General features: G+C 40.4%; 1 protein-coding gene across 1 annotated transcript; it reads right to left on the bottom strand.

Moving 5' to 3' along the window:
• Positions 1-16: 16 nt before the first annotated feature.
• LOC117089706 (tropomyosin alpha-3 chain-like) lies at positions 17-1,631 on the bottom strand. Its single transcript, XM_033221203.1, has one exon. The coding sequence runs from the start codon at positions 1,548-1,550 to the stop codon at positions 807-809; it is 744 nt and encodes a 247-aa protein (XP_033077094.1). The 5' UTR covers positions 1,551-1,631; the 3' UTR covers positions 17-806.
• Positions 1,632-13,735: the final 12,104 nt, after the last annotated feature.

Genomic DNA, 13,735 nt, shown 5'->3' with positions numbered 1-13,735 from the left:
CTTTCTTTCTTTCTTCTTTCTTTCTTGGAGGCAGGAAAGCAATTAAGTGGTCATCTCAACATAAGGGGGACATGATCCATTCTGTTAAGCAGTTGGGAGGGGGTAGAGATGGTACAAAATTTTGGTCTCAGAAGTCTTACCATCTTAATTTGGTCACTTCTAATGAAAAAAATAAAAATAGAAATAACATTATCCAAAGATATCTTAAAGCTGAAAACTTGAACAGCACATTTTTTTGTTTTTGTTGTTTGGCCAACTCCTCCTGGAATCACCTTTCTAGTTTAGCTAGTACTTTTTACAGAGCATTGAGGTTTCCCATAGTGGAGTCTCCCTGGGCTCTGTTTGGCTCTCAGTAAGGCAGGCCTATACCTTTTCCTCTCCTCTGTGGAGAGGGGAATATGCACTAAGGTGAAAAGTCACCTTCCAAAAGTGAGAAAGGGATTCGATTGCTGCTTCAGGGCTGTGGAATTATTTTGAATGTTTTACAAATGTTTGCTACAAAGCAACAAAAAGGTAATTACAAAATGTGTACATCACAACATGCTTTTTAAAGACATTATGCATTGTGCTCACATTCCCTTAAATGTTGTTTCCGAAGGTGCTCAGCCTCTAGCCTAGCTGGAATGTCCAGGAAGAGGCAGAGACAGTTTGGTGAAAAAGACACAGGGAAGGAGGGGGCGGCGAAAGGAGAAAGCAGTCTTCCAGTTAAAGATCAGCCCTCAGTTAAAGGTTAGCTTTGGGCAAGCTGGCCTCAGGCGGAGTCTGGGTCAGAGGGAGGAGCAGCAGCAGGGTGGGACTGGGGCGTTCTACATCTCATTCAGGTCAAGCAGAGTCTGGTCCAGCATCCTTTGTGTACAGAGGTGCTCCTCTTTGGTGCATTTCAGTTTATCTTCCAAGTCATCAATTGTCTTTTCCAGCTTGGCTACTGATCTCTCAGCAAACTCAGCATGGGTCTCTGCCTCCTTGAGTTTATCAGTAAGAATCTTGATCTCTTCCTCATATTTGTCTTCTTTTTGAGAGTACTTTTCTTCAGCAGCACTCAGACACTTCAGATTCTGGTCCATCAGTCTAATCTGCTCATCCATCTCTTGGCAATGGGACTCTGCCAGCTCAGCTTGTTCCTCTGTGCGTTCCAAGTCTCCAATGATCACCAACTTACGAGCCACCTCTTCATACTTCCTATCTGCCTCTTCTGCAATGTGCTTAGCTTCTTTGAGTTGGATTTCCTGGAGTTCCATCTTTTCTTCATCTTTTAAGGCCCGGTTTTCAATAACCTTCATACATCTCTCACTCTCATCAACAGCTTTTTCCACTTCTTCCAGTTTTTGCAGGGCAGTGGCCAGGCGCTCCAGAGCACGGCCCAACTCCTCTTCAACCAGCTGGATCCTACGGTTCAAGGAGGCCACCTCAGCCTCAGCCTGTTCCCGGGCCCGCCTTTCTTCCTCAACTTCTTGTTGGAGGCGCTCAGCTCGCTCCTCTGCATCATCTGCCTGCTGCTGCAGAACCTGGATCTTGCGCTTCACCGCCTCGATGGTGGTGATCCCAGCCATGGTGCCCACCCGGCTTCTGCTCACGCTCCGGTTCCTGCCTCCTCCGCTGGCATTGCAGCCTCCTCTTACCCTTACTTCCCCCAATTATGGCTTCTATACCATCTTCTTTCCTGAGTCATGAGCTCCACTTCAACCTCAGAAGACTTTAATACCTAAAGAGACTTCAGGATGTCTAAGCATCTTCTGGCACATATATGTATATATATATATTTTTTTTTGACATATTTTGAGATGGCTATTCAGAGGGTCAACAAACAGAAGTAGTTAAGCTGCCTTCTGCAGGGCAGATTTGCATCTGTAGAGAATCTGCATTGATGCAGCCGGGCCTTCCCTTGTTCAGATCTAGGAAAGATTAATGGAGAGTCTGACATCTTTAAAAGTTTGGAAGAAATATTTAGCATCATTTACCCTCTCTGAGGGCTGTTACCTGTGAGGTTTCATCTATGTAGCAAGACCACCTTTGCTGGCCAAGCCTCTTCTTCTCTCCCTCCCATGACCTGTCTAGCCACCATAACCTGGTTTGTCACCATCGCCTGTTTTTGGTCATGCTGTGAGCCCCCGTTCTTTCTGTAACCTCAAGATGATATATAAGCTTCTGCACCCCATTGAGGATTGGCAATAATCACTCTATGTTTCTCCACCATTGTATGTTAATACATTTGTATGCCTTTTCTCCAATTAATCTGCCTTTTGTGAGTCAAGTTTTAGTGAAATTTCAGGAGGGTAAAGGGGAAGTTTTTCCTTGGCCCCTGTACAACTTATACTCCCCTTATTTCCCTGCTTCCCATACAGGGGAAGTACAGCTGCCCCCACTATAACACGCAATGTTTTCCTCTGTAGACACAGCATACAGAGTATCAAGACCCCTGTCCATTTACTCCAAATAACCCAGCTTTCTGTAGGGCAGAGATAGGAAGTGAGGAAAATTCCATAGCCCTGGCCCTGCAAAATCGCTTCTACTGTCCTTTCAAAGATGGCAATAGGAGAATATATGGACTTGGAGATAAGGTATAGAAGCAGCTTCACTGTTGGCTTTTAAAAATATATTTCTGGCCGGGTTCGGTGGCTCACGCCTGTAATCCCAGTACCGTGAGAGGCCAAGGCAGGTTTGTCACTTCAGCTGAGGAGTTCGAGACCAGGCTGGACAACATGGCAAAACTCCATCTCTACTAAAAATACAAAAAAAAGAAAAAAAAATAGCTGGGCATGGTGCCACATGCCTGTAGTCCCAGCTACTGGGGAGGCTGAGGTGGGAGGACAGCTTGAGCCCAGTAGGAGAGAGAGGTTTCAGCGAGCCAAGATTGTGCTACTAGTTGTACTTTCCCTGCATTGGAAGCAGGAAAATAAGGGGTGTATAAGTTGTATAGGGGCCAAGGAAAAACTTTCCCTTTACCCTCCTGAAATGTCACTAAAATCTGTCTGGGTGACAGAGTGAGTTCTTGTCTCAAGAAAAAAAAAAAAAACATATATACAAACACACACACACATATATATATAATCACATACAATGAACTTTATCTCATAATATAAAACTGAGTTTAGTAGTTCATTTACATTACTACTTGCATTATCTATATAGATTAAAAAGCTACCAACCTTTACATTTCACTCTTTTTCTTGAGACAGGATCTCATTCTATCACCCAGGGTGGAGTGTGGCGGTATGATCTCGGCTCACTACAGCCTCAACCTCCTGGGCTGAAGCAATCCTTCCACCTCAGCCTCCCGAGTGGCTGGGACTACAGGCGTGCACCTCCACACCCAACTCATTTACTTTTTTTTTTTTTTGAGATGGAGTCTTGCTCTGTTGCCCAGGCTGGAGTGCAGTGGCGCAATCTTGGCTCACTGCAAGCTCCGTCTCCCGGGTTCAGGTCATTCTCCTGCCTCAGCCTCCTAAGTAGCTGGAACTATAGGCGCCCGCCACCACGCCTGGCTAATTTTTTGTATTTTTAGTAGAGATGGGGTTTCACCACATTAGCCAGGATGATCTCGATTTCCTGATCTCGTGATCCGCCCGCCTTGGCCTCCCAAAGTGCTGGGATTACAGGCGTGAGCCACTGTGCCCGGCCTTAAAAATTCTTGTAGAGATGGGGTCTCCCTATGTAGCCCAGCTACCCTTGAACTCCTGGGCTCAAGCTAACCTCCCGCCTCAGCCTCCTAAAGTTCTGGGATTACAGGCATGAGCCACCATGCCTGGCCTAAATTTCACTTTTCTAGACTTTTATCTGTGCTACATTTGTACCTCAATTCATTGTCATCTTAAAATACCACCCACAGTGAATGTAAAGTTTAATTATCAGTTAATTTTACAGTAGAGTTTAATTGTATTTTAGATTGTTTTACAGATTGTGTAGTAATGCAAAATTGTGACTGAATTAAAAATATTTTTTTATAAAAGTAGTGTATGTTTGTATAAACAGAAATAGTTGAGAAAAAAAGAAATTGTCCTTTTTTTTTTTCTCCTCATTTAAATTCCACTGGCAGGAGTCACAACAATTTCATATGTATCATTACAGATGTTTCAGCATGTACAATATTTCCCCACAAATGGACTTATAGTACACACACACAATCATATAACTAGCATTCTCTACTTAACAATCTGTCAATGCCATGTAGATATTTCACAGTATGATACACTGTAATATATTTCATTGTCTCTGGACTACAGTTAAAATGATTTTAGATTTTCACTATTACAAATACTGCTACAATAAATAACTTTGTGATACATGTTGTTATATGCTTATGTGATGTATCTGTACGGTAAATTTCTAGATATGGAATCGCTGGGTCAAAGAGCAGATGTGTTTGAAATTTGGATAAATACTATGAAAATGCCACCCAAAAAGCTTGTGCCAACCTGTGCTCTTACCAGCAGCATGTGTCGGAGAGTGTCTGTTTTTAATCTTTGCCAATCTGGCAGTAAAACATGACATAACATTATTATTTTAATATGCATTTATTTAATAAAAAATGTGATCTAGCACCTTATCAGATATTTATTAACCATTTTTTTTCTCAACTGTATTCTTTTTGTGGCTGGATTTTTTTGTACTGCAGGTAATTTCCAAGAAAGAATATATATAATTTTGAATTTGACATTATAATGCCTGTATTTTTTTTTTTTTTTTTTTTGAGATGGAGTCTCACTGTGTCACCAGGCTGTAATGCAGTGGCACGATGTCAGCTCACTGCAACCTCTGCCTCCCAGGTTCAAGTGATTCTCCTGCCTCAGCCTCCCGAGTAGCTGGGATTACAGGCCCCTGTCGCAATGCCCAGCTAATTTTTATATTTTTAGTGGAGATGGGGTTCCACTATGTTGGCCAGGATGGTCTCAAACTCCTGACCTCAAGTGATCCACCCGCCCCAGCCTCCCAAAGTACTGTAATCCTGGGATTACAGGAGCATGCCACCACGCCTGGCTAAGTTTTGTATTTTTAGCAGAGATGGCGTTTCACCATGTTGGTCAGGCTGGTCTCAAACTCCTGACCTCATGATCCGCTTGTCTTGACCTCCCAAAGTACTGGGATTATAGGCGTGAGCCACCACACCTGGCCTTTTTTTTTTTTTTTTGAAACAGAGTCTCGCTCTGTCGCCCAGGCTGGAGTGCAGTGGATGGATCTCAGCTTACTGCAAGCTCCGCCTCCCGGGTTTACACCATTCTCCTGCCTCAGCCTCCCGAGCAGCTGGGACTACAGGCGCCTGCCACCTCGCCTAGCTAGTTTTTTGTATTTTTTAGTAGAGACGGGGTTTCACCTTGTTAGCCAGGATGGTCTCGATCTCCTGACCTCGTGATCCGCCCGTCTCGGCCTCCCAAAGTGCTGGGATTACAGGCTTGAGCCACCGCGCCCAGCCACCTGGCCTTTTTTTTTTTTTTTTGAGACAGTCTCGCTCTGTTGCTGAGGCTGGAGTGCAGTGGTGCGATCTCGGCTCACTGCAACCTCTGCCTCCCAGGTTCAAGCAATTCTCCCGCTTCAGCCTCCCGAGTAGCTGGGATTACAGGCCCCTGTCGCAATGCCCAGCTAATTTTTGTATTTTTAGTGGAGATGGGGTTCCACCATGTTGGCCAGGATGGTCTCAAACTCCTGACCTCAAGTGATCCACCCGCCCCAGCCTCCCAAAGTGCTGGGATTACAGGTGTGAGCCACTGCACTCAGCTAATGCCTGAAATTTTTAAAGACAGCAGTTAAATTTAGAACTAGATTGTTGCCAAGTTCAAAATATAATGAAATAGTGATTTTTGATACGAGAAAAGATATTCAGCTCGTCTGGGTCCCTATGGAGCCTCCCCTTTTCCACAATGCAAAGTGGCAGTCTGCTTGCATCTGCATTGTTACTCTTAAAACCCAGAACTAGAGTTTCAGAGATTGGTATCCTCTTTAAACTGACATTATCTTTCTTTCATTAATTTATTTTATTTTATTTTTCCATAAGTTATTAGGGTACAGGTGGTATTTGGTTACATGAGTAAGTTCTTTAGTGGTGATTTGTGAGATTATGGGGTACCCATCACCCAAGCAGTATACATTACACCATATTTGAGTCTTTTATCCCTAGTCTCCCTCCCACTCTTCCCCTCAAGCTCCCAAAGTCCATTGTATCATTCTTATGCCTTTGTATCCTCATAGCTTATGTCCCCCACATATCAGTGAGAACTTACAGTGTTTGGTTTTCCATTCCTGAGTTACATCACTTAGAATAATAGTCTCCAATCTCATCCAGGTCACTGAAAACGCTGTTAATTCATTCCTTTTTATGGCTGCATAGTATTCCATTGCATATATATACCACAGTTTTGTTTGTTTGTTTGTTTGTTTGTTTTGAGACTGAATCTCGCACTGTTGTCCGGGCTGGAGTGCAGTGTGCAGTGGTGTGATCTCAGCTCACAGCAACCTCCACCTCCCAGGTTCAAGAGATTCTCCTGCTTCAGCCTCCCAGGTGGCTGGGATTACAGGTGCACACCACCACCATGCCAGCTAATTTTTTTTCTTCTTTTTTTTTTTTTTGTATTTTTAGTGGAGACAGGATTTCACTATGTTGACCAGGCTGGTCTCGAACCCCTGACCTCGTGATCTGCCCGCCTCAGTCTCCCAAAGTTCTGGGATTATAGGTGTGAACCACCACACCTGGCCATACCACAGTTTCTTTATCCACTCATTGATTATTGGACATTTGGGTTGGTGCCATGATTTCACAATTGTGAATTGTGCTGCTATAAACATGTATGTGCAAGTATCTTTTTTGAATAATGACTTCTTTTCCTCTGGGTGGATTTCCAGTAGTGGGATTGCTGGATCAAATGGTAATTCTACTTTTAGTTCTTTAAGGAATGTCCACACTGTTTTCCATAGTGGTTGTACTAGTTTCCATTCCCCCCAGCAGCATAGAAGTGTTCCCTCTTCACCGCATCCACGCCAACATCTACTGTTTTTTTTGATTATGGCCATTCTTGCAGGAGTGAGGTGGTATCACATTGTGGTTTTGGTTTGCATTTTCCTGATCATTAGTGATGTTAAGCATTTTTTCATGTTTGTTGGCCATTTGTATGTCTTCTTTTGAGAACTGTCTATTCATGTCTTTAGCCCACTTTTTGATGGAACTTTTTTTCTTACTGATTTGAGTTCATTCTAGATTCTGGATATTATTCCTTTGGTCAGATGTACAGATTGTGAAAATTTTCTCCCACTCTGTGGGTCGTCTGTTTACTCTGCTGACTTCCTTTTGCCATACAAAAGCTCTTTAGTTTAATTAGGTCCCAGCTATTTATCTTTGTTTTTATTGCATTTGTTTTTGGGTTCTTGGTCATGAAATCCTTGCCTAAGCCAATGTCTAGAAGGGTTTTTACAATGTTATGTTCCAGAATTTTTATAGTTTCATGTCTTAGGTTTAAGTCCTTAATTCATCTTGAGTTGATTTCTGTATAAGGTGAGAGATGAAGATCCAGTTTCATTCTCCTACATGTGGCTAGCCAATTATCCCAGCACCATTTGTTGAAAAGGGAAAGGTCCCCACTTTATGTTATTGTTTATCAAAGATCATTTGGCTGTAAGTATTTGGGTTTATTTCTGGGTTCTCTATTCTGTTCCATTGGTCTACGAGCCTACTTTTATACCACTACTTCACTGTTTTGGTGACTATGGCCTTACAGTATGGTTTGAAATCAGGTAGTGTGATGCCTCCAGATTTGTTCTTTTTGCTTAGTCTCAATTTGGCTATACTAGCTCTCTTTTGGTGTCATATGAATTTTGGAATTGCTTTTTCTAATTCTGTGAAGAATGATGGTGGTATTCTGATGGGGATTGCATTGAATTTATAGATTGCTTTTGGCAGTATGATCATTTTCACAATATTGATTCTACCCGTCCATGAGCATGGGATGTGCTTCCATTTGTTTGTGTCATCTAGGATTTCTTTCAGCAGTGTTTTGTAGTTTTCGTGGTAGAGGTCTTTCAACTCCTTTGTTAGGTATATTCCTAAGTATTTTATTTTATTTTTGCAACTATTGTAAAAGGGGTTGCGTTCTTGATTTGATTCTCCGCTTGGTCACTGTTGGTGTATAGAAGAGCTACTGATTTGTGTACATTATCCAGAAACTTTGCTGAGTTCTTTTATCAGTTCTAGAAGCTTTCTAGAGGAGTCCTTAGGGTTTTCAAGGTAAACAATCATATAGTCAACAAACAGTGACAGTTTGACTTCCTCTTTACTGATTTGGATGCCCTTCGTTTCTTTCTCTTGTCTGATTGCTCTGGCTAGGACTTAAAGTACTATGTTGAAGAAGAGTGGTGAGAGTGGGTATCCTTATCTTGTTTCAGTTCTCAGCAGGAATATTTTCATCTTTTCCCTATTCAGTATTATGCTGGCTGTGATTTTGTCATAGATGGCTTTTATTACATTAAGGTATGTCCCTGATATGCTGATTTTGCTGAGGGTTTTAATCATAAAGGGATGCTGGATTTTGTCAAATGCTTTTTCTGCTCTATTGAGATGATCATGTGATTTTTATTTTTAATTCTGTTTGTGTGATATATCACATTTATTGACTTGCATATGTGAAACCATCCCTGCCTCCCTGGTATGAAACCCACTTGATCATGGTGAATTATCTTTCTGATATGTTGTTGGATTTAGTTAGCTAGCATTTTGTTAAGGATTTTAGCATCTATGTTCATCAAGGATATTGATCTATAGTTTTCTTTTTTGGCTATGTCCTTTCCTGATTTTCATATTAGTGTGGTGCTGACTTTATAGAATGAATTAGGGAGGGTTCCTTCTTTCTCTGTCTTGTGGAATAGTATCAAAAGGATTGGTGTCAATTCTCTGACTGTCTGGTAGAATTCTGCTGTGAATCCAACTGGTCCTGGACTTTTTTTTGTTGGTAATTTTTTAATTAGCATTTCAGTCTCACTGCTTGTTATTGGCCTGTTCAGGGTATCTAATTCTTCCTGATTTAAGCTAGGAGGGTTGTATTTTTCCAGGAATTTATCCATCTCTTCTAGGTTTTCTAGTTTATGTGTATAAAGATGTCCAGAGTAGCCTTGAATGATCTTTTGTATTTCAGTGCTGTCAGTTGTAATATCTCCTGTTTCATTTCTTAGTGAGGTTATTAGGATTTTTCTCTCTTCTTTTCTTGGTTAATCTTGCTAATGGTCTATTAATTTTATTTATCTTTTCAAAGAACCAATTTTTTGTTTCATTTCCCTTTTGTATTTTATTTGTTTCAATTTCATTTAGTTCTTCTCTGATCTTGGTTATTTCCTTTTTTTTTTTTTGCTGGGTTTAGGTTTGGTTTGTTCTGGTTTCTGTAGTTCCTTGAGATGTGACCCTAGATTGTTTGTGCTCTTTCAGACTTTTTGATGTAGGCATTTAGGCCTAAATTCTTTCTTCTCAGCACTACCTTTGCTGTATCCCAGAGGCTTTGATAAGTTGTGTCATTATTGTCATTCAGTTTGAATAATTTTTTAATTTCCATCTTAATTTCATTTTTGACCCAATGCTCATTCAGGAGTAGGTTATTTAATTCCCATGTATTTGCATGGTTTTTTTTTTTTTTGGAGTTTATTTCCAGTTTTATTCCTCTGTGGTCTGAGAGCATGCATGATATAATTTCAATTTTCTTAAATTTATTGAGGCTCATTTTATGGCTTATCATATGGTTTATCTTGGAGAAAGTTCCATGCACTGTTGAATAGAATGTGTATCCTGCTTAGGATTGTAATATTTTCCTGTTGGACAATATTTATATATTGTCCAATTTATATACCATCCATCTTTGTCTCCTTTAACCGCTGTTGCTTTTAAGTTTGTTTTGTCTGATATGAGAATAGCTACCTCTGCTTGCTTTTGATGTCCATTTGCATGAAATGTCTTTTCTCCACGCCTTTACTTTAAGTTTACATGAGTCTTTTAGGTGTTAGGTGAGTCTCCTGAAGGTAGCAGATAGTTGGTTGGTGAGTTCTTATCGATTCTGTGGTTCTGTATCTTTTAAGTGAGATTTAGGCCATTTACATTCAAGATTAGCATTGAAATGTGAGGTACCATTGCTTTCTTTTTTTTTTTTTCTTATTATACTTTGTTCAAGGGTACACGTGCATACCATGCAGGTTTGTTACATATGTATACATGTGTCATTTTGGGGTGCTGCACCCATTAACTCGTCATTTACATTAGGTATATCTCCTAATGCTATCCCTCCCTCTTACCCCCACCCCACAATAAGACCCAGTGTGTGATGTTCCCCTTCCTGTGTCCAGGTGATCTCATTGATCAGTTCCCACCTATGAGTGAGAACATACAGTATTTGGTTTTCTGTTCTTGCGCTAGTTTGCTGAGAATGATGGTTTCCAGCTACATCCATGTCCCTACAAAGGACACGAATTCATCCTTTTTTATGGCTGCATAGTATTCCATGGTGTATATGTGCCACATTTTCCTAATCCAGTCTGTTGCTGATGGATATTTCGGTTGATTCCAAGTCTTTGCTATTGTGAATAGTGCTGCAATAAACATACGTGTGCACGTATCTTCATAGCAGCATGATTTATAATCCTTTGGGCATATACCCAGTAACGGGATGGCTGGGTCAAATGGTATTTCTACTTCTAGATCCTTGAGGAATCACCACACTGTTTTCCACAATGGTTGAACTAGTTTATAGTCCCACCAACAATGTAAAAGCATTCCTATGTCTCCACATCCTCTCCAGCACCTGTTGTTTCCTGATTTTTTAATGATTGCCATTCTAACTGGTGTGAGGTGGTATCTCATTGTGGTTTTGATTTGCATTTCTCTGATGGCGAGTGATGATGAGCATTTTTTCATGTGTCTGTTGGCTGTACGAATGTCTTCTTTTGAGAAGTGTCTGTTCATATCCTTTGCCCACTTGTTGATGGGGTTTTTTTTTTTTTTTTTCCTTGTAAATTTGATTGAGTTCTTTATAGGTTCTGGATATTAGCCCTTTGTCAGATGGGTAGATTGCAAAAATTTTCTCCCATTCTGTAGGTTGCCTGTTCACTCTGATGGTAGTTTCTTTCGCTGTGCAGAAGCTCTTTAGTTTCATTAGATCCCATTTGTCAATTTTGGCTTTTGTTGCCATTGCTTTTGGTGTTTTAGACATGAAGTCCTTGCCCATTCCTATGTCCTGAATGGTATTGCCTAGGTTTTCTTCTAGGGTTTGTATGGTTTTAGGTCTAACATTTAAGTCTTTAATCCATCTTGAATTAATTTTCATATAAGGAGTAAGGAAGGGATCCAGTTTCAGCTTTCTACTTATGGCTAGCCAGTTTTCCCAGCACCATTTATTAAATAGGGAATCCTTTCCCCATTTCTTGTTTTTCTCAGGTTTGTCAAAGATCAGATGGCTGTAGATGTGTGGTATTATTTCTGAGGGCTCTGTTCTGTTCCATTGGTCTATATTTCTGTTTTGGTACCAGTACCATGCTGTTTTGGTTACTGTAGCCTTGTAGTATAGTTTGAAGTCAGGTAGCGTGATGCCCCCAGCTTTGTTCTTTTGACTTAGGATTGTCTTGGCAATGCGGGCTCTTTTTTGAACTTTAAAGCAGTTCTTTCCAATTCTGTGAAGAAAGTCATTGGTAGTTTAAGGGGGATGGCATTGACTCTATGAATTACCTTGGGCAGTATGGCCATTTTCACAATATTGATTCTTCCTAGCCATGAGCATGGTATGTTCTTCCATTTGTTTGTGTCCTCTTTTATTTCACTGAGCAGTGGTTTGTAGCTCTCCTTGAAGAAGTCCTTTACATCCCTTGTAAGCTGGATTCCTAGGTATTTTATTCTCTTTGAATCTATTGTGAATGGGAGTTCATTCATGATTTGGCTCTCTGTTACTGGTGTATAAGAATGTTTGTGATTTTTGCACATTGATTTTGTATCCTGAGATTTTGCTGAAGTTGCTTATCAGCTTAAGGAGATTTTGGTCTGAGACAGTGGGGTTTTTTAAATATACAATCATGTCATCTGCAAACAGGGACAAATTTGACTTCTTCTTCTCCTAACTGAATACCCTTGATTTCTTTCCCTTGCCTGATTGCCCTAGCCAAAACTTCCAACACTATGTTGAATAGGAGTGGTGAGAGAGGGCATCGCTGTCTTGTGCCAGTTTTCAAAGGGAATGCTTCCAGTCTTTGCCCATTCAGTATGATATTGGCTGTGGGTTTGTCAAAAATAGCTCTTATTATTTTGAGATATGTTCCATCAATACCGAATTTATTGAGAGTTTTTAGCATGAAGGGCTGTTGAATTTTGTCAAAGGCCTTTTCTGCGTCTATTGAGATAATCATGTGGTTTTTGTCTTTGGTTCTGTTTATATGCTGGATTACATTTATTGATTTGCACATGTTGAACCAGCCTTGCATCCCAGAGATGAAGCCCGCTTGATCATGGTGGATAAGCGTTTTGATGTGCTGCTGGATTCAGTTTGCCAGTATTTTATTGAGGATTTTTGCATTGATATTCATCAGGGATATTGGTATAAAATTCTCTTTTTTTGTTGTATCTCTGTCAGGCTTTGGTATCAGGATGATGTTGGCCTCATAAAATGAGTTAGGGAGGATTCTCTCTTTTTCTATTGATTGGAATAGTTTCAGAAGGAATGGTACCAACTCCTCCTTGTACCTCTGGTAGAATTCGGCTGTGAATCCATCTGGTCCTGGACTTGTTTTTGTTGTTAGGCTATTAATTATTGCTTCAATTTCAGAGCCTGCTATTGGTCTATTCAGGGATTCAACTTCTTCCTGGTTTAGTCTTGGGAGAGTGTAAGTGTTCAGGAAATTATCCATTTCTCCTAGGTTTTCTAGTTGATTTGCATAGAGGTGTTTATAGTATTCTCTGATGGTAGTTTGTATTTCTGTGGGGTCGGTGGTGATATCCCCTTTATCACTTTTTATTGCATCTATTTGATTCTTCTCTCTTTTCTTCTTTATTAGTCTTGCTAGCAGTCTATCAATTTTGTTGATCTTTTCAAAAAACCAGCTCCTGAATTCATTGATTTTTTTGGAGGATTTTTTGTGTCTCTATCTCCTTCAGTTCTGCTCTGATCTTAGTTATTTCTTGCCTTCTGCTAGCTTTTGAATGTGTTTGCTCTTGCTTCTCTAGTTCTTTTAATTGTGATGTTAGGGTGTCAATTTTAGATCTTTCCAGCTTTCTCTTGTGGGCATTTAGCGCTATAAATTTCCCTCTACACACTGCTTTAAATGTGTCCCAGAGATTCTGGTATGTTGTATCTTTGTTCTCATTGGTTTCAAAGAACATCTTTATTTCTGTGTTCATTTCATTATGTACCCAGTAGTCATTCAGGAGCAGGTTGTTCAGTTTCCGTGTAGTTGAGCAGTTTTGATTGAGTTTCTTAGTCCTGATTTCTAGTTTGATTGCACTGTGGTCTGAGAGACAGTTTGTTATAATTTCTGTTTTTGTACATTTGCTGAGGAGTGCTTTACTTCCAACTATGTGGTCAATTTTGGAATAAGTGCAATGTGGTGCTGAGAAGAATGTATATTCTGTTGATTTGGGGTGGAGAGTTCTATAGATGTCTATTAGGTCCACTTGGTGCAGAGTTGAGTTCAATTCCTGGATATCCTTGTTAACTTTCTGTCTCCTTGATAAGTCTAATGTTGACAATGGGGTGTTAAAGTCTCCCATTATTATTGTATGGGAGTCTAAGTCTCTTTG

This window comes from Trachypithecus francoisi, unplaced genomic scaffold (genome assembly GCF_009764315.1).
Source record: "Trachypithecus francoisi isolate TF-2019V2 unplaced genomic scaffold, Tfra_2.0 Lachesis_group11, whole genome shotgun sequence".
In the NCBI taxonomy this organism is placed as follows: Eukaryota; Metazoa; Chordata; class Mammalia; order Primates; family Cercopithecidae; genus Trachypithecus; species Trachypithecus francoisi.
Note: the sequence above shows the minus strand (reverse complement) of the source record. Positions and strands in the feature narration are given on the sequence as shown.

Bases quoted from the DNA above. Each gene is read 5' to 3' on its own strand.
- LOC117089706 (XM_033221203.1), bottom strand. From the start codon at position 1,550: ATGGCTGGGATCACCACCATCGAGGCGGTGAAGCGCAAGATCCAGGTT.